Genomic DNA, 21,394 nt, shown 5'->3' on the forward strand with positions numbered 1-21,394 from the left:
CATGTAGATCATTTAGGACCTATACCAAGTACAAAAAAATGTTACGCGCTTCTCCTAGTAGTAGTGTTACGCGTTCTCAAAATTTACATGGTTGTACCCAACAAAATCGACATCGGCAGAGGAAACGATAGGTCGTTTATCAAAGCAAGCAAGTGTATTTGGAAACCCGCGCCAAATTATATCAGATCGAGGTACTGCCTTTACCGCTAACTTATTCGAAAAATACTGTGCGGACGAAAATATAGAGCATGTTTTGATTACGGCCGGCGTACCGCGTGGAAACGGACAAGTCGAGCGTATCAATCGAATTGTGATTCCAATTTTAACTAAACTTTCTGCTCCACATCCAGAGACGTGGTATAAATTTGTAGATCGCGCACAACAATATATTAACGCTTCCATGTCTCGCAGCACGGGCATGTCACCTTTCGAATTATTAATCGGAAAAACCATGCGTTTAAAAGACGACCTAGAATTAAAAGAAATAACTGAAAACGAAACAATTCGATTGCTGCAAGAAGAACGCGAGGCCTTACGTGAACAAGCCAAAAACGCGATAGAAAAAATACAGAAAGAAAATCAGCGTATTTATAATCGTAAGAGAAAGCGACAAAATATTTACTCGATGGGCGATCTCGTGGCAATAAAACGCACTCAAGTCACACCCGGCAGTAAACTGTGCCCCAAATTTTTGGGCCCATATGAAATTACTCATATTTTGCGCGGTGACCGGTATGTAGTAACTAAAGTAGGAGAACACGAAGGACCCCGGTCAACAACCACTTCAATTGATAATATTAAGCAATGGATATCTAATGGATGTGATTTGAGTGACCCAGATGCCGAATCATCAGAAGATAAAGATGCAAATGATGCATCGTAGCATCAGGGACTGATGCTTTTGCAGGATGGCCAAGGTGTAGGGCCAACAAGGAGATCGCCAATCAGTACATAATTTTAGTAATGTAGACTGTAAGTTGCGAAAACATGTGTCAACATGTCTGTGCAGGATCGAGATGCGGCGTAAACCGTGCGTCCAGCGCGCCCTTCCATCGGGGCACGAGTCAATAAGACAAAAAGGCGACAGGACGCACGGTATAAATGCGGGCATCCGATAGCCTGCGCGGGGTCTTCTCTTCTACAATCTCGCTAAGTTAAGCATTGTTGTGACACTCTTTTCTGTACATTGATCCATAATACATTACTTCCTACACTAAGTTAAACATTGTTGTGACACTCTTTTCTGTACATTGATCCATAATACGTTATTCTACATAACTGATGGTGCAAAGGCAATGGTAGGTTCAAAAAATGGATTTTTCGGTCAAATAAAGCAGCAAGGTTTAAAATTTCCTATTATTCATTGCATTATACACCAAGAAGCGTTATGCGGGAAAGTTGTAAAATTATGCACTGCAATGCAAACCGTCACAAAAATTATTAACGTAATTAAAGGCGGTCACAAATTCTTTTCTCATCGGAAGTTTCAAAACTTTCTTGAGGAATATAACGCACTTTATACAGATGTGCCCCTGTGTGTGTGAAGCTGGCACATCATTTGGTGGAAAATCACTAAACATTGACAGTTCTGAGTTTATTTTCAATAGTTCTACAGTTCCTGATAGATAAAACAAATAGTTCTGGCCTTTAAAGCGAAAAAAACGCATAGGACAAAGTGAGGTGCCAGGTTCACGCAGCACCTCAGTTTGTCCTACGACATTTTCCAGACCGAATTCTTGTAGGATTTTAAAAGATCTATAGTTCTAGATGAGTTCTAGAATGAGTTCCAGCGTTTAACATAGTTTTTTTATTTTTTTTCATTTTTTTTTTTATAAAACATTTATGTTATAATATTATATAATAGAGTTCCGTGTACAAAAAAATATTTTTCCTACAGTTCTCAACATATTAAAGCGCGTGCCGAAGAGTTCCGGGCGATTCCGATATTAGTTAATTAACAACAAATTAATAACTCTCGAAAAAGCTGATTTTCCGCACATATAGGTGAGGTGCTGGACTTTTTCGAAGAGTTCTGTGTACGAAAAAATATTTTTTCTACAGTTCTCAACATATTGAAGCGCGTGCCGAAGAGTTCCGGGCGATTCCGATATTAGTTAATTAACAAAAAATTAATAACTCTCGAAAAAGTCGATTTTCCGCACATATAGGTGAGGTGCTGGACTTTTTCGAAGAGTTCTGTGTACGAAAAAATACTTTTCCTACAGTTCTCAACATATTAAAGCGTGTGCCGAAGAGTTCCGGGCGATTCCGATATTAGTTAATTAACAAAAAATTAATAACTCCCGAAAAAGCCGATTTTTCGCACATATAGGTGAGGTGCTGGACTTTTTCGAAGAGTTCTGTGTACGAAAAAAGATTTTTCCTACATTTCTCAATATATTAAAGCGCGTTCCGAGAGTTCCGGTCGATTGCATAATTTATTAGTTAATAATAAATTGTTAACTCTCGCCAAACACGTATTTTGTCATATATGGGTGAGACGCTAGTCTTTATTCGAGAGTTCCGTGTACAAAAAAATATTTTTCCAATCGTTCTTAACGTAACAAAGCGCCTTCCGAAGAGTTCCGGTCGATTGCATAATTTATTAGGTAATAATAAATTGGTAACTCCCGCCAAACCCATATTTTGTCATATATGGGTGAGACGCTGGTCTTTATTCGAGAGTTCCGTGTACAAAAAAATATTTTTCCAATAGTTCTTAACGTAACAAAGCGCCTTCCGAAGAGTTCCGGTCGATTGCATAATTTATTAGTTAATAATAAATTGTTAACTCCCGCCAAACACGTATTTTGTCATATATGGTTGAGACGCTGGTCTTTATTCGAGAGTTCCGTGTACAAAAAAATATTTTTCCAATAGTTCTTAACGTAACAAAGCGCCTTCCGAAGAGTTCCGGTCGATTGCATAATTTATTAGTTAATAATAAATTGTTAACTCCCGCCAAACACGTATTTTGTCATATATGGGTGAGACGCTGGTCTTTATTCGAGAGTTCCGTGTACAAAAAAATATTTTTCCAATAGTTCTTAACGTAACAAAGCGCCTTCCGAAGAGTTCCGGTCGATTGCATAATTTATTATTAACTAATAAATATTATTAACTAATAAATTATGCAATCGACCGGAACTCTTCGGAAGGCGCTTTGTTACGTTAAGAACTATTGGAAAAATATTTTTTTGTACACGGAACTCTCGAATAAAGACCAGCGTCTCACCCATATATGACAAAATACGTGTTTGGCGGGAGTTAACAATTTATTATTAACTAATAAATTATGCAATCGCCCGGAACTCTTCGGAACGCGCTTTAATATGTTGAGAACTGTAGGAAAAATATTTTTTCGTGCACAGAACTCTTCGAAAAAGTCCAGCACCTCACCTATATGTGCGGAAAATCGACTTTTTCGGGAGTTATTAATTTTTTGTTAATTAACTAATATCGGAATCGCCCGGAACTCTTCGGCACACGCTTTAATATGTTGAGAACTGTAGGAAAAATATTTTTTCGTACACAGAACTCTTCGAAAAAGTCCAGCACCTCACCTATATGTGCGGAAAATCGGCTTTTTCGGGAGTTATTAATTTTTTGTTAATTAACTAATATCGGAATCGCCCGGAACTCTTCGGCACGCGCTTCAATATGTTGAGAACTGTAGGAAAAATATTTTTTCGTACACAGAACTCTTCGAAAAAGTCCAGCACCTCACCTATATGTGCGGAAAATCGGCTTTTTCGGGAGTTATTAATTTTTTGTTAATTAACTAATATCGGAATCGCCCGGAACTCTTCGGCACGCGCTTCAATATGTTGAGAACTGTAGGAAAAATATTTTTTCGTACACAGAACTCTTCGAAAAAGTCCAGCACCTCACCTATATGTGCGGAAAATCAGCTTTTTCGAGAGTTATTAATTTTTTGTTAATTAACTAATATCGGAATCGCCCGGAACTCTTCGGCACGCGCTTTAATATGTTGAGAACTGTAGGAAAAATATTTTTTTGTACACGGAACTCTATTATATAATATTATAACATAAATGTTTTATAAAAAAAAAATGAAAAAAAATAAAAAAACTATGTTAAACGCTGGAACTCTTTCTAGAACTCATCTAGAACTATAGATCTTTTAAAATCCTACAAGAATTCGGTCTGGAAAATGTCGTAGGACAAACTGAGGTGCTGCGTGAACCTGGCACCTCACTTTGTCCTATGCGTTTTTTTCACTTTAAAGGCCAGAACTATTTGTTTTATCTATCAGGAACTGTAGAACTATTGAAAATAAACTCAGAACTGTCAATGTTTAGTGATTTTCCACCAAATGATGTGCCAGCTTCACACACACTGTGCCCCTTTATTGTGAAGTTCGGTGGCTCAGCGCAGGGAAATGTTTAGAAAAATTCTTCGCAATAAGAAAAGAGGTTTTCCTTTTCTTGCAAGATCAGGTTCCTGCTGAATATGATAAATTAAAATTTTTTTTTGAAGATTTAGATTCACTTTGCGAGCTTTCTTTAATAACTGACATGACGAATCATTTAAATACTTTAAACTTAAAGCTGCAAAAAACTGACCAAATCATTTCAGAACTCGTTAGCCATGTCGATTCTTTCCGCAGAAAATTAATATTATTTAAAAACCATTTAGAAAATAATAATTTTCATTTTTTTCCATCCTGCCAGATTCTCTTTAAAGAACACGACAAAAAATGTAATTTTGAAAACCAATTTTATGTAATTGAGTCTTTAATAAGTCAATTTAATAAGCGCTTTAATGATTTTGAAACGTTAAGAAAAGATTTAATTCTTTTTGAAAATCCGCTCACTGTACAAATCGAGGAACAAAGCCTAGAATTTCAGGAAGAACTTTGCGATTTACAGTGTGACATTTCTTTAAAAGCACGGCAAGAAAAAGGGGTCGAGTTTTTCAAAATTTTAGATGTATCACGTTATCCACAACTTAGAAATTTTGGTCTTCGAATTTTTTCTATGTTTGGATCCACATATCTCTGCGAATGCTCCTTCTCTAAAATAAAGATCATAAAAACGGATAAACGTTCCTGTTTGAATGATGCATCATTATCTTCATTGATGAGAATTGGTACATCCACAATCCCCGTAGATATATCATCTTTAGTATCGTGCAAACGACCCAGAAGATCAAATTAACTTTTTATAAAATTAGTTAAAAAATCTATTCTGCGTTTTACGCAGTAAAATACATAAAGAAATATTCTACTCTACCGTGTTTGTATTTCATCAAGTATTTTACATTATAAAATATTTTAATCTTGAGCTGTATATTTTATTTTCTTAAATTTTTTAGTGGACTAGGCCTACTGGAGAAACCACATTAAAAAAAACGCATCTGTAATAGTACCTCAGAGGTGATGTGGAAAACTATTGTTTAAATTCTAATTACCGTACATTATTATTATAAAAATTAAGTTAAAAGGAAAAGTTTTTATAACAAATTTCTCGAATGGTACGCTACCAGTACGCGTGTTTTTCACTCAGGGACGCTCCTGATGCAAAGCGCCTGCCGCGTGATCGCCGGCTCGGCTGTCGAGCGGCGAGCGGTAGTGGGGGGACAGTGGGCGTCGCTTCAAGAATCGGCTCGAAATGAGCAACTAACTCCGAGCACTGCTATATTAATATTATCAAGATAAACAAATACATTTATTTAAAAAAAAAGAAAAAAAAATATTTTAAACATCCGGGAGCGAACCCGGATCTTACGATTGTGAAGCAAGCACCTAACGCACGGAGCCGACTGCACTGGTTGCGAGAACAGTTACCGGGAAGGCTCATATGGCGCGCCGCGATATGGCCAATTTTCACAAATTTATTATTTCGAAACTAAGGTCTATTCGATGAAACGCCGGGAAACGTAAACTTTTTTTTTGTCTCCAAAAATAACTAAAAAAATTGGGATCAAAATCCCAGGGTCTCTTACCTGGTCCTCCCCTTGTTAGATGAAGAAAATTTTTCTGTTCGTGCAAGTGCTGTATTGCCGTGATGACATAATTTTAATTTATTATTAAAAATTGTAATTCTATTAACATTATTTTTCAGACAAATATTCGTATCCGAGTAAATTTCTTTATGCAATTAAAAATTACAACAGCGCGCGACGAATCGCGGTATCCCGTATACCGGCCGTATAGGCACAAGGGACAGCATTTATGTCAGTTTCTCGAGCACCTCGATTCTGTGTCTTCTCTCTCGATCCAGCATCGAGCGAGGAAGATGCGGTATCAAAACGGCCCCCACTACTTTCTGCCGGCACTCCAACCTCCGCCGCGCTGCCGCGAAACACGTACGTGCGCGCTTCGCGTAGGGTGTGCTCGGGTGTGTGCGGCAGCCGAGCGTCAGCGCGGAGAGACATTTATGCCGGTGCATGTACGCCGGGTATACATATATATTCCTTAAAAAAATAAATTTAAAAGAGTTGTGGCGCCTAAACTTTGTCTGCAAGCGGCGTTTTTATTGATATCTACGCACGAATTAATAGCGTTTTTTACTGGAAAAACTAGTGCGTACTGAGTGTGCACTCGTTGAAGGAAATTGGGCGTTTCCGTTGGTATCGTCATCGCGCGAACCGAAACGTCCAATTGCCAGCGGTGAATGCACACTCAGTGCGCACTAGTTTTCCCAATGAAAAACGCTAAGAGATCAAGCAATATTCACCGGAGTCGCAACTTGGATGGGTGACCGCGTAGAAATTTCGGAAAAAAATTTTTAAGAAAAAACCTCAATATTAAAAAAAATTTGTTTAATGTAAAATAAGAGCATAAATTCATTAATTTTAACGTTTTTAAAAACATTTTTTAAATATTGTATGCTAATTGGGACCTAAAAAAAATGGGCAATGATTAGAATTTTTTGAATGCTGTATGCATGCATGCGAGCAATATGAGTCTCATTTGGAGACCGCATTTGAGGCTCATATCGCTCGCACGCATGAGTACCGCACGCGTGCGACCGATATGATTTTCATATGATGACGCATCTGTCACCTTCGCACCGCCAGCTGTCGGACTAATGGCTCTGGCAGACCAACGCGATTTGCGACACGCGACGCGCGATTATCCAATAGGCGTACGTCTTTTCAAAAAATTGTAAACGCCTATTGGATAATCGCACGTTGTGTGTCGCAAATCGCGCTGGTCTGCCAGAGCCATAACAGATATAACAATTTTGAAGGTGCCATTCGTTTGCTAGTGTTTGCATGTTTTTTTGTTTCGTTTGCATATTAATTAGTTTAAACAAAAAATCGAAATTAAAATTTGGACAAATTTGGACAAGTAAAAAGTCGTTTTAGCCTTTACCTCGTGATTTCCTAAATAATTCAGTGTCGAATCGTTTGCTAGTCGTTTGCTAGTTCCGAATATATAAGTATTATTATAATTTATATCAATAAATAATGTAATAATTCATTTATTAATAAATGGGATTTCTATAGTAACTTTAGCCCTGGTAACTTTCTAGGTGATCAAGTCACTTAGAAAGTTACTAGGGTTAAAGTTACTATAAAATCTCATTTATTAATAAATGAATTAGTACATTACTGAATTATTCAGGAAATCACGAAGTAGCTAAAACGACTTTTTACTTATCCAAATTTATCCAAATTTTAATTTCGATTTTTTGTTTAAACTAATTAATATGCAAACGAAACAAAAAAACATGCAAACACTAGCAAACGACTAGCAAACAAATGGCACCTTCAAAATTGTTATATCTGTTAGTCCGACAGCTAACGACGCGGAGGTGCATCTGTCGGATACCGTAAGCTCACACCGTGGCATGGTGGAAGTAGGAATGGTGTGCGCGAAACTCGGAAACCACGCCCCTTTTTCGCATCGAGACTATCGAGGCTGCGGTCGATTTAGTACTTCTCGCTCTGAATGCTACGCTCTAAACGCTACGCTATGATCGGTCCACTAGTGTTACTAATATTACAATCACTACACAAGTGGACCAGTTTGTAGCAGTTGTAGTACTTGAATCAACTAGCCGTTGTTTATCCAAAATTAATAATGGAATCAGTTCCAATTTTAGTAAATGTTTATAATACATTCAACGATATAATGACTTTGTTTACACCGAATACTTGATACGCGTAATATTTAGTAACTTTCTATTCAATTATCTTAATTTTGGTATTAAATTTAATGAATAGTATATTAAGCTGGTTCAATATAAATCAAAATAATTAATTAAATATAGATATTACGTATACATTTACACGTATTGTCGAAATTAAAACAATTTAATAGAAAGTTACTTGTTAGTATGCGTGTCAAGTGTTCGGTGTAAACTAGGTCAATATCTTATATATATATATATATGATGATAAGGAAGAAGAAATAGAATTTTGCTTAATGAGTTATGAATTGAAGAAAACAAAAAACGCCTAAAATTGAAGGTTATGTAGAACGTATTATCCCATCTCTCACTGCTATGGAATTCAAGAGTCATTTCAGGTAAAGTCATAATTTTAATTTATTTTTTCTCGCGTAGCAGAAACAAAGAAAGTTAATGATAATAATTCCTTTTTATTGTCAATTGATATATCATGTTTAAACACGTATGAACACAAATACGGCCCCAAACAAACTATTGATGAAGCCAACAGCGTGAATCGAAATGCGGCTCAAGTCGTAATTTCCCGCCAAATATTGAAACGCTCCAGCTAACCCATCTCCCGAGGTGAGGCAGTTAGAGCGAATCGAGAGCGAAAACGATGACGTATTGATGACGTAATAAGAGCTATTGGGAGCATTCCGAAGCGTCAAATAGACCAGCCATATTAATGCTACGAATGCTCTGTAGCGTTTGAAGCGCTATGTGGACCGCAGCCCGAGAGACCGTAAGTCCCCAGGTCTGCCAACTACAAAAAACTAAATGTTTCATGATATCAGGTTACTACAACTGTTTTGATTGCATCTTTGTTTCACCCTGCTATATGTTCGTTGCGTCCTTTTCTCTGATACCTGATACATATCATTATGGCTTTGTTTACACCGAATACTTGATACACGTAATATTTAGTAACTTTCTATTCAATTATCTTAATTTCGGTAATAAATTTAATGAATAGTATATTAAGCTGGTACAATATGAATCAAGATAATTAAATATAAATATCACGTATACATTTACACGCATTGTCGAAATTAAGACAATTTAATAGAAAGTTACTTGTTAGTATGCGTGTCAAGTGTTCGGTGTAAACTAGGTCAATGTTCCAGTAAAACGATATCATTGGTCGGCGCAAGTTACGCTTACACAAGTTACGCCCCATGTGACGGCACCCTTAAAGTTGGTTTATAATAGCCGTAACCGTAAGAAATTGGCCAATCATAATCAATTTACAGAAGAATAATCGAGTATGATTGGTGAATTTCTTACGGTAATAGCTATTATAAACCAACCTTACAATCAACAATGCTGTCAGTTTGGGAGGGTTCCAGATGCGCACAAGCCCAATTGGACACCACCAATTATAGCGGCCGATGCCTAGAGTATTTCCCATCTCTCACTGCTATGGAATTCAAGAGTCATTTCAGGTAAAGTCATAATTTTAATTTATTTTTTCGTTGGTTAGGTTAGATTAGATTACGTGATTGGTGGTGTCCGATCGGGTCTGTGCGCATCTGGGACCCTCCCGTCAGTTTTATGCACAAAGTATGATTTCGCTACATCGTCTTAAAAAAAACAGAGTTTTCGTAACTCCGAATAAGTTTTTTAATATTTATTTATAATACTCCGAAAGAAAATTATTACAATACAATAGCTGCGTTCAGCAGAAACAGTTTTGCAACTATTGTAAAATTCTTGGATGCAATTGGTTCTTGTCGGATTTAAATGCACAAATCAATCATATTAAAGAATTTTATTAGGAGTACAAATTGAAAACCGCCGTTTTCCAGTAGATGGCGCCAGCGGTAAATGCTGGCACCAAACGTTAGATCAAAAATTTTTAATGTAAGGCATCTGGCAACAATTCCTTATCATTGCAGTTGTGAATGTTTTTATCGGCGTTATATATTTTTTTGTGATCGAAAATGTCAAAATTTGTGCCCAATAAACGTCATTTGCGGGAAGTTTTGCTTTTTGCCTTCAATTCGAAAAAATCTGCGGCTGAGGCGCGTCGAATGATTGTAAAAACTTATGGTGAGGCTTCCATTAGTGAAAGAACGTGTCAAGAATGGTTCCAACGCTTCAAAAGTGGTGATTTCGGCGTAGAAGACAAGGAGCGTCCCGGACAGGTGAAAAAGTTTGAAGACGCACAATTGGAAACATTACTGAATGAAAATTCATCTCAAACGCAACAGGAGCTTGCAGATTCATTGGGCGTGACTCAACAAGCTATTTCACATCGTTTGAAAACCATGGGAATGATCCAAAAGCATGGACACTGGGTGCCATACGAATTAAAGCCGAGAGACGTCGAACGGCGTTTTTTCGCGTGCGAACAGCTGCTCCAACGGCAAAAACGGAAGAGTTTTCTGCATCGTATTGTAACCGGCGATGAAAAGTGGATCTATTATGATAATCCAAAGCGAAAAAAATCGTAGGGCTACCGCAGCCATGCATCAACATCGACGGCCAAGCCAAACATCCATGGCTCGAAGCTCATGCTGTGGGACCAGCTCGGCGTGATTTATTATGAGCTGTTGCAACCGGGTGAAAACATCACAGGAGCTCGCTACCGAACACAACTAATGCGTTTGAGCCGAGCATTGCAGGAAAAACGGCCACAATACGAGCAAAGACACGAAAAAGTGATGTTGCACGACAACGCTCGGCCACATGTTGCTCAGGTCGTTAAAACCTATCTGGAAACATTGAAATGGGACGTCTTACCTCATCCGCCGTATTCTCCTGACATCGCCCCTTCAGATTACCACTTGTTCCGATCAATGGCGCATGGCCTGGCTGAGCAGCACTTCCATTATTACGAAGAGGCCAAAAACTGGGTCGATTCGTGGATCGCCGCAAAAGACGAGCAGTTTTTTCGACGCGGGATTCGTATGCTGCCCGAAAGGTGGGAGAAAGTAGTGGCCAGCGATGGACAATACTTTCAAGAATAAGTATGTAACCATTTTTCAACAATCAATCCTCAAATTTTGACAAAAAACGGCGGTTTTCAATTTGTACTCCTAATATAACAGTTGCAAAGCTGCTTTTTCTGCTAAACGCAGTCAATACAATACTCCATGGTTTGATCACCTTACGAGATTTACCACAGTCATTTATAGCGATCAGTGTTTAGTTTTTCTATTGTAACAACCAATCAGAAAATTCTATATTAGCCAATTAATAATGTGGACAATAGAAGTTCCATTTCAAAGAAATGTGTCGAATTCAAAAAGGAAAATAATTCATTGACTTTTCTTCGTCTTACACGCGTATTTTGTTGAAATATATCTCTTGTATAGTTTATAATACTCATCCACTTGTGACATGAATTTAAATAATAAAGATAGAGCAGGAACTTGCGGTAACTTATCAGTAAATAAAGCAAAAATTCCAGATTTTGGCTCATTTTTAGGATGTAGTATAATCTGTTATTGAAATATTGTATTATTTTTTTTATCACCAAGTTTCGAAATTGATATACGAAACTGATTCACTGAGACTTCAAAGCATTTTGGAGTTTAAACAAAAAATTTGATAGTAATTAATTAATAATTACTTTATTAATGCCATTGTCAGTTTCTGTACAATCTAAATTCTCTCTGGACATGGATTTTTCTGTTACATTCTCATTATGAATTTTTAGAATACTTGTAGAAATTTTTTTCTTGCGTTTCACTCTTGTATCTGGTTTCATGCATACTTTGTGTCCTTTTAAAATTGGCCATCTGTGCTTTTCTTTTAAATATCTTGCTGCTATTTGAATATTTTCCATTTTAACTATTGCACTCCTGCACAAATATACAAATGCATCATTTCGTAAACTGAGATAAACTTAACAAAAATACAGGGATTGGAAGTAACAAGTTACTTGTAACGGCGTTACCATTACAGTTACTTTTTTTGGTAACGAATTAGTAACGACGTTAATTTTTATTTTTTGTAACTGTAACGGTAGTTACATTCTTCTAGTAACGGTAACAAATTCAATAGTTACTTTTATCGTTACTTTTTAATTTATAATATAATTTTTAATCTTTATTATTCAATCAATATTCATAGTTCGTTGTTATATTATATTTAAGATCAAAGAATAGTTGTAAAATAAACCAATCACAGAATTGTATTAACATAAAAACGAACTTTACAGATGTCAACTTTTGTTAAAAGTAAATAGTAAAATTAATATCGATAAAAATGTAATACTATATAAAGTAAAACATTTTGATGGTTTAATTTTTACATTACATTACAAAGTAAAACCTTCAGATAAAAGTCAAATCTTTGCAACGTAATTATTTAACTTCCTATTTAAAATATCGGTAAAAAATATATCGATAGTTGATATTTAACAAATTCTATATAAATCTTATTCAAAAAATCCTATATAATTTTTGTAATTTTATTTATTTTAAGAACTTTAGGTTTAAAACTATATGAAAATTTTTAAACATAATCTAATTTTATTTAAAAATTAAAAAGTAACGACAAACTAACAAATCGTTACTATTTATGTAACGGTAACAGGAGGTTAGGCGGAGTGAAGGTATGCGGATGCGTGGTGTGAGCCGGTGTGAAATAAGAAGCGAAATAGCGTATATTAGGATAGAGACAGGTGTAAGGAGGCGAGAATTAGCGAGGTAGAGAGGTAAGAAGATAGCGGAATTGGAGGAGAAGGTAGGTGAAGAGAATTGGCGAAGAAAAAGGCGGATTAAGGCTCCTGACTCCTCAGCCGAGAACTCCGCGTTGACGGTAGCGACATTTCGTCGCGGACAAAATTAGAACTAATACACGTGAAACGTGACAGATTGACGATGAAATGTTATCGTGCATGTCATTTTGTTATTATGTGTTTCATTGTAAAAACATGACTTGTCTCGTATTTACCAAATTCGTAAAAATGGACCGCGAGTAAAGTTTCTTTGAATTTTATACATAAAAGTACATTTTTCACTCCTTTTAATAGCTATTAATTAACCTTTTAATAGCTTTAATAGCTCCGTGTGTTTTCCTGTCTGAATAGACGTCACTTTACGTGCTTTTTACGACTATTTACTGACTGCTAGGCGAAAAAAGGATAGTCGTGACCGATATTTAGAAGTGTTTTAAAGCCATCTGATTAGTCTGTTTTATCCAAATTGGCATTATTTAGAAATGGCATGTCGGACAAAATTATGTGCCCATGTATTTTCCTGTTTCAATTGCTTCACTTTACATGCTTTTTACAACTATTTACTGATTGTTAGGCGGAAAAAGGATAGTCGTGACCGATATTTAGAAGTGTTTTAAAGTCATCTGTTTAGTTTGTTTTATCCAAATTGGCTTTATTTACAAATGGCATGTCGGACAAAATTACGTGTCATTTCACGCAATTTCTCGCTTCTGACGTCACGACTTCAATATGGCCGCGGCGAGTACTCAGGAGCCTTAAGGCGAGGATAGAAAGAGGAGGTTATGGTAGGCAAGGAAATGGCGGGATTAGGTAAGGACGAGAAGACCGGTAAGGTAGGGAAGCAGCTTAAACTGACTACAGTCGGTAAAGGTGAAGGTAAAGAAGGAGGAAAGAGAGTGACTTTCAAGCTCTCGGAAGAAAAAGAAAAAGGAGAGCGAGAAGATTTAATTAAGGTAATGATGGAGAAATTAAAAATACTGAAAGGCGATAGGAAAGTGTATAAAGAGATGAAAAAATTTAAGGAAACAGTTAAAGAATGCGAGGAAAAGATAGGAAGGCTAGAGGAAAGAATAAACGAAATGGAAAAGAACTGGAAGGAAGAAAGGGAGAAGGATTTGACAAGCGTGGAGGAGGGAAGAGAGCAGGAAGACAGGAGAAGCGTTGGAAGCGTATGGAGCCTGAGGAGCAGTTTGGTCAGTAGGGCAAGTTTAGATTCTAGGTACAGCGGACTAAGCGAGAGAGAGATAGGTAGTCTTAGGAAATGGGCAGCAGAAAGAGACTGGGAGGATAGAAAACTCAATATTATTATAAAAGGTGTAAACATGCCCGAGACAGTGAAGAAAGACAGGTTAGAAAGAAGTGGGCAGAAGATTTGATAAAAGAAAAAATAGAAGTAACTTGCAAGGTAATGAGCTGTAGAGTAAGTGGACCCGTGATAATTGCAAAACTGGAGAACGAGGAAAAGAAAAAGGAAGTAATGATTAATAAATCGAAGCTAAAGCTAAAAGGAGAAAGGATATTTTTGGAGAACGACATGAGTTGGGAACAGAGAAGAAGCAGGAGAGGATAAAAAGATGGTGGAAAGAGCAGAAAGAGAAAGGAGTTCAAGTAAAAATAGGATTCGGCAGAGTGAAAATAGGAGATATATGGAGACCATGGGAAGAGATAGAGAGGGAGGAGGAAAGGAGAGAGAATAGAGAAGCAGGTGACAGAGAAGAGGAGAATCGGAATTTCAGCTAAGCCGGGAAGAGGAAGGGAGACGTGGGGAGGGAGTAGTAATAAATAGGAGGAACAGGAGGAAATGCCTATTCTGAAACGTGGGAATAGAAAACAAAGATAAAGAATTTTGGCAATACGTGAGAGAGTTTGAGATAGTCAGTATGTGTGAGACCTGGGTAGAAGAGAGTGGATGGGAGCGCTTGAAAGATAGGATACCTGAATCGCATGAATGGATTTGTAGTTTTGCAAGGAAGGAAAAAAACAAAGGAAGGGCGAGAGGAGGATTTATAATAGGCAAGAGGAAAGAGGAAGTAGGAGAAAGGAATAGGATAACGATAATAAAAGAGAAGGAGAGAATGGTGATGACAGAGATAGCTTGGAAGAATGAGAAACAGAGAATTATTTCAGTTTACGGGGCACAAGGAGGAAAGGATTTGAAGGAGAAATTAGAGGAACTTATAGGAGAAGAGGAGGAAGGAAATATAATAATAGGAGGAGATTTTAATGTAAGGATAGGAGAACTAGGAGGTAAAGATATAGGAGAAGGAGAGAGACACAGTAAAGATAAAGTAATAGGTAATGGAGGAAAAAAAATAGTAGAATGGATAACGGAAAAAGGCTGGTTTATCTTAAATGGGACAATGGAAGGAGACTGGGAGGGTGAGTTTACATACGTAAGAGTAAGAGGATGTACGGTTATAGATTATGTAATTGTAAGCGTAGATATAAGAAATAGAATTTATAAGTTTAGAGTAGGGGACAGAGTGGACTCGGACCACATGCCTTTGGAGATGGAGTTCAGCGGGGGAGAAGAAGAAATGGATCCAGAAGAAGAACAAGAACAAGAGGAAGAAAAAATAGAAACGATTTTATGGGATGACGAGGCGAAGGTGATGTACGCAGAAAGGACGGAGGAATTGTGTAACACGGAAGAGCTGGAAGAAAAGGAATCGGACACATTAAAAGAAGAATGGGAAAAGATAAAGAAGATTGTAAAGGAAGCAATGGTGAAGAAAAGAATAAAGAGAAGGAAGAAAGAGCTAGGTCATAAAGATTGGTGGGACAGAAGCTGCACCAGAAAGAAGAGAGAGGTAAAAAGAATCTACAAGAAATGGAGGAAAGGAAGAATAGGAAGAGACAGATATATGAAGGAGAAAAGAAATCTGAAAGAACTGCTAGAGAAGAAACAAAAGGAGAAGAGGAGAAAGGAAGAGGAGGAACTGAGAAGGATGAAAAATGAAGCAGACGTGTGGAAATATATAAATAGGAAGAGAGGGAGGAGAACAACGACGGACAACAATATAGGAAAGGAAGAATGGAGAAAACACTTTATGGACCTGCTTGACGGTTCAGAGATGGGCCTGATGGAGAGGAGAGTAAGGAGGGAGGAGAAACAGCAGCAAAAAGAAGAAGAGAAAGAAATAGTGGAGGCAGAAATAATTAAAGCAGTAGGCAAAATGAAGGTCAAGAAAGCAGCAGGTATTGCTGGGATTCCGGCAGAGGCATGGAAGTACGCGGGCAAAGAACTATGGAAAAGATTGGTGAAGATAATGAAACGGATATGGTATACAGGAAAGATGCCAAACGATTGGAGAATGAGCATAATTATGCCGTTATATAAAAGAGGAGAGAAGGAGAAGGCCAGCAACTACAGAGGTATCTCTATTCTTTGCTCGGCGTATAAGATCTATGCGGAAATTATCAGGAACAGACTGAAGACGGAGGTGGAAGATCGAGGCCTGATTCCGGCGAGTCAAGCGGGTTTTAGAAGAGGAAGGTCGACCATGGACAATATCTTCGTTCTCAGTCACTTGATGCAGAGAGAGAGAAAGGAAGAGGAAGAAGGAACGAAAAGGTATACATGCTCTTCGCGGATCTGAAGGCGGCCTTCGACAGAGTAAATAGAGAGGAACTATGGAAAGTGCTGAGGAGTATGGGTATAAAGGAGCAGCTGATAGGAAGGATCGAAAGTATATGAAGTGACCCAGGCGGTGGTAAGAACGAGACAAGGTAACACGGAAAGTTTCGCAACAGGAAAAGGCGTTAGACAAGGATGTGTGATGAGTTCACTCTTGTTCAATTTGTATACAGCAGAATTAGAGCAGGTATTAAGGAACAGGGCGATAGGGGGCATAGCAATAGGTAAGACTAGGATATGGGAATTGGCGTACGCGGACGACATAGTGCTATTAGCAAAAAATAGAGAAGCTCTACTAGATATGATGTGCACGCTCAAACGTTTCTTGGTAGATAGGAAATTAAAATTATATCCAGAAAAAACGAAGATAATGGTCTTTAATAGGAAAAAAAAAGAAAAAATAGAAAAATGGAAGTGGGGGAAAAAGGAATCGAGGAAGTACAAGCGTTTAAATATTTAGGCTTTGTATTAAATAACAGGGGTAGTTATAAGGAACATATAAAAGAATTATGTGGTAAAGGTAGAATAGCAGTAAGGAAAGTATGGAGATTAGGAGAGAGAATTTGTAGAAACGACATAAAGAAGAGATTGATGTTGTTCACATACCTAGTGCAAAGTGTGATGGCGTATGGGGTGGAAATCTGGGGATGGACAGAGATCGAGAAATTAGAGAAAATAATGATGGACTACGTCAGGTGGACGTTTAGGCTAGATTTTTGTACACCAAGATACATCATCTCAAGAGAGCTGCTAATGGACAAATTAAGAGTCGGATGGGGGATCAGAGCGAGGAGATATGAGAATAAAATTAAAGTAGGAAGAGCTGGAGAAATAGTTAAGGAGTGTTGGAAAGAAAAAAGAGCAGAACAACTGGAGCGATATATATGGGATAGAAAGGGAAAGATACTACAACAGGAATAGCTGGGGAATAGAAGCGAAAGAGGTAAAAGAAGAAGTGGGAGACGATTTGGAAAAGGACTTAATTGACAGGGAAAAAGATATTCAGAGGCAATAGGAGAACGAATAAATTAATGCGGCAAGATACAATAGGAGATATAAGAAAATAGGGCTAGATGCGAAGTTGCCGAATTACTTAGAAAGTAGGAATGTAGAGGATCTAAGCAGAGGAAAGGAAATAAGAGCCAAGATAAAAGTAAGATGTGGTAATCTAGAACAAGCGAATAAATATTGGCTAGAAGAAAGGCAGCGACTATGTATATTCTGCGAGGAAGCTGGGAATGTCTGGAGCATTATGTCAAGGATTGCGTGAAAACGTATGGTTTGCGGATTTAGGAGATGATAAGGACAGAGTGATAGAACAGATATGCGAGGAAGACATGGACAGGCGGAAAGGAGAAATATTGAGGAAGCTATGGAAAGAGAGGGAAAAAGAATTGAAAAGAAGAAAGGAGGCAAGCGATGAGAGGGAGAAAAACAAAAAGAATAGTACCGAAATAGTAGAATAAGACAAAAGGATTTAGACAGAAGAAATAGGTAATAACTGTAATATAAGGTAATTGTATAAAGTAAGGAAAATGTAAAGAGGCTGTGATCTCTAAATCATAGAATTAGTAATTGAATAGGCAAGAATAGGTACAAGTAATACAAAAGGCAATAGATAAACGGAGTAGGGAGGACGTAGAATATAAGATATAGAGGAAATATTTGAGAGGCTGTGGCAAAGATAGGTAGAAGAGTAGAATTAGCTTAAGACAAGAACTGTACAAGCGGCGAAGGAATGGAAGGATGAGTGAGAATAGATTCTATGTAAACCAAGTCCACTTCTCGGCTAAAATGTAAGCTTGAAGTTAATAAATTATATATATAACGGTAACAGTAATAAGTTACTTGTAAAAGTCAGTAATGAGTAACGGTAACTAGTTACTTTTTTTATTCGGTAATGAGTAACGATAACAAGTTACTTTTCCATTCCCTACAAAAATAATATCAATATATTAAATTAAATGGTCTGAATTTAACTCTAGTGTGAGCACAGTGGTAATTTAGAACCATACTGGAGAAACATGCATAACATTTACACAATAACATATTTTTATATAATAAAAATTGTATTTTTTTCTAAGAACAATATAACAAAAATATTTTAAAAATTATACAAATTTTGTCAGTTTATAGTTTCATAGGTGACTACTATCTTTTTAATTTTAGCCCTACAGTGAGTAATTTCTTTAGAAAGAATGCTATAAATGTTTATATCAAAATATTCGCTGTTATTATGTCTATAAAAATTTCACAATTACTCTTAGTAAGTATGTATGTATGTATGTAACTTATGTTTCTTCATTCTCTAACACAGATTATTTGTTTTAATTATTACTATACACACATTACTATACATTATCGCATATTAGAATTCAGTTCAAACCATTTCATTTGATATTTTTTTAAGTTTATCTCTGTTTGTAAAAGAAATAAAAAGTGGTGATCAATTATATAAAAACATTCTGTATACACACATAGATTAAATAAACTGTACTTACCTAAAGTCTTTGTTGTAAGATTTTAATAAAGTAACACGAGTACATCCAGGAAGGGCACCTCTTACTTCGTGTAACTTTGTGCCATTTACTATGTTTGAGACAAATATTCTGTAAAAGCAACAAAATATCAATAATGTTGCAAATTAAAGTTGCAATACAAGAATATTGAAATGTTCTTACGTTTGTGTCACATTAACATCTGATTTGATTTCAGGTATAAAAATTTTTTTTATTTTGTTGGTTTTTTCTCTGAGTACAAGTTCATATAGCGGTTGAATAACAATTCGCTTGTCATTAACTGTTTTACCCTTTGCAAGTTTATAGTTATTAATCTTCTCCTCCACAGTAGGAAAGACAACATGGCACCATCTACTAGACTGTCGTGGTAATTTTACATGAAAATTACCAACAAATAAATGCTCTACATCTTTTCTATCCTTTATTAAATGAGGAAGACGTACATTCAACGTTCGTTCTCTTCGTTCCTTCAATTGAGACAATTTCCGAAACTTGAGCATAACCTAAAAATTATTATGTTTGTTATGTCGTTTGCAAGAATGAGGAAAGATTAAATATTTAAAATAAAAGGTAATTATTCAGTTTAGGTACTTCACGTCCAATTATTATCCGAAACTAATCTCATTCGACGCGTTTTTATTCGAAACAAACAAATCTGGCAGAAAAAAGTGTCGCTCTGCCCCGCGAACCGAGATATCAAGCGTTAAGTTTTTTTTGTGTCTCATGGACACCCGTCGTCAACTTACTCAATGGCTTTGAGGTTATTTGACGCAAAGACAGTGGTGTGGGTTGCCTGTATATATGTATAGGTAGAAATAACTCGCACTCGCGAGCCCAGTATCATTAAATAATCTTTCCCAATTTCTTGATGAAATTAAATATGACTCCAATTTTTTCCCACTTTTCCTGCTTCAGCATATCAGATGCACTTTCAACTCCATCGAACTCTTTAAGGGCCTCGCACATGAAATGCATAACATAACTTAAGCACAACATAAGACCGATAGACCAATGAGCATCCAGTATAAAGTCGCCATATTGAGTTACATAACATTTTCATTGGTCCGTCGGTCTTATGTTTTGCTTATGTTATGTTATGCATTTCATGTGCGAGGCCCTTTATGCTACGCTTATGCTCTGTTATGCATTTCATGTGCGAGGCCCTTTAATTCTTGTTTCATCGTATCGATGGCACCGCCATACCACGTGATCGAAGTCTTCATATTCATATCCGCAAACACATCTAGCGTCTTCTATGGCCGGTATTCATAGTCGATTCTTAGGCTGAAATCACACGATGCATAATAGAGCTGCGGGATAAAGAATGCGTCATTGAAGCGACCAATCAGCGCTATTCCGCTCTTTTCTATTACGCGAGTTTTGTCCGCTATGTTCACATGGTGCGTCAAAGAGATGCAAAGACACATCCAGGATAAATATAATTTAGAAATTATTATCTTTTTGTTAATAATTTGCTTATTAAAATAAAATATAATTTCTTAAATTGTAAAAACAATTATCACTGTTATAGGATTTAATATTTTGTAATAAATACTTATAAATTTAAAATGATTTTTTGACTGCTTTCACGCATTTATGGTCATTTTTCCGCATCATGTGAACAGTGCACACTGAAATCATGCGTAATGCGTATTGCGTCATTATTTCAAAACTTTATCTTGACAGCTGTACTCGCACATTTTTATTTAATTATTAGTTAGTATCCACAAGTTTATAATTAATTTTTATTATGGATAAATAGTTAAAAATGGTGACTGAATCTATTACACATTTATTGCAAATATACTTGAAAACTTCAATGATGAAGTATCGAAAGGAAGTACTTACATTAGAATCTGTTTTATTCGTCTCAACATATTCTTTATTCGTCTCTGTCATATCCATTATTTAATTAACTTAACAATAATCTAATCTTGAAATACGACGGGTAAGGACGTAATAGAACGCTATAACCGCTATGACGCACATCAACGCACACTTTATTCCGCTTTTTTCTATCACGCAAGCTCAAAGAGCGGAATAGCGCTGATTGGTCGCTTCAATGACGCATTCTCTATTCCGCAGCTCTATTACGCATCGTGTGATTTCAGCCTTATATCAAGATCGTCTTAAATAACATCTTAAGATGCTAATACAGCTCTCTGATTGGTTGATAACATCTTAAGATGATACTTAAGATGATCTTAAATATAAAAATCGACTATGAATACCGGCCTATATATCCTTTTCTGGCTAAGGAGGCATTTAGATTGTAATGATTCGCTCTTAAACGATTAATCATTGTTATATCTATCTTCATTAAATGGGAGAAACCAAGGACTTTTACTATCTTTATCATAATAGTTTTCAAAATAATGGACAACTTTGAATGAGGCTTTCCTGACAA

At 36.6% G+C, this 21,394-nt stretch overlaps 1 protein-coding gene across 2 annotated transcripts; it reads right to left on the reverse strand.

Annotated features, from left to right (window-relative positions):
* Positions 1–11,692: 11,692 nt before the first annotated feature.
* Positions 11,693–20,001, reverse strand: LOC105201320. 2 transcript variants are annotated; one of them, XM_011169289.3, is made up of 4 exons: positions 19,734–20,001; positions 19,150–19,490; positions 18,970–19,077; positions 11,693–11,950 (listed from the first exon to the last, which is right to left on the reverse strand). In XM_011169289.3, the coding sequence occupies exons 2-4, from the start codon at positions 19,485–19,487 to the stop codon at positions 11,704–11,706; spliced, it is 693 nt and encodes a 230-aa protein (XP_011167591.2). In that variant the 5' UTR covers positions 19,488–19,490; positions 19,734–20,001; the 3' UTR covers positions 11,693–11,703. The 2 variants fall into 2 exon arrangements, with proteins under 2 accessions (XP_011167591.2, XP_011167592.2); XM_011169290.3 differs by having other exon boundaries at positions 19,579–19,960.
* Between the last annotated feature and the right edge of the window lie 1,393 nt (positions 20,002–21,394).

This window comes from Solenopsis invicta, chromosome 12, assembly GCF_016802725.1.
Source record: "Solenopsis invicta isolate M01_SB chromosome 12, UNIL_Sinv_3.0, whole genome shotgun sequence".
NCBI classification, from domain to species: domain Eukaryota; kingdom Metazoa; phylum Arthropoda; class Insecta; order Hymenoptera; family Formicidae; genus Solenopsis; species Solenopsis invicta.

Bases quoted from the DNA above. Each gene is read 5' to 3' on its own strand.
- LOC105201320 (XM_011169289.3), bottom strand. From the start codon at position 19,487: ATGCTCAAGTTTCGGAAATTGTCTCAATTGAAGGAACGAAGAGAACGA. The intron at 19,078-19,149 runs GTAAGAACATTT...TTGCTTTTACAG, and splicing joins GATGTTAATGTGACACAAAC to AATATTTGTCTCAAACATAG. The intron at 11,951-18,969 runs GTAAGTACAGTT...ATATTTGTGCAG, and splicing joins TCTTACAACAAAGACTTTAG to GAGTGCAATAGTTAAAATGG.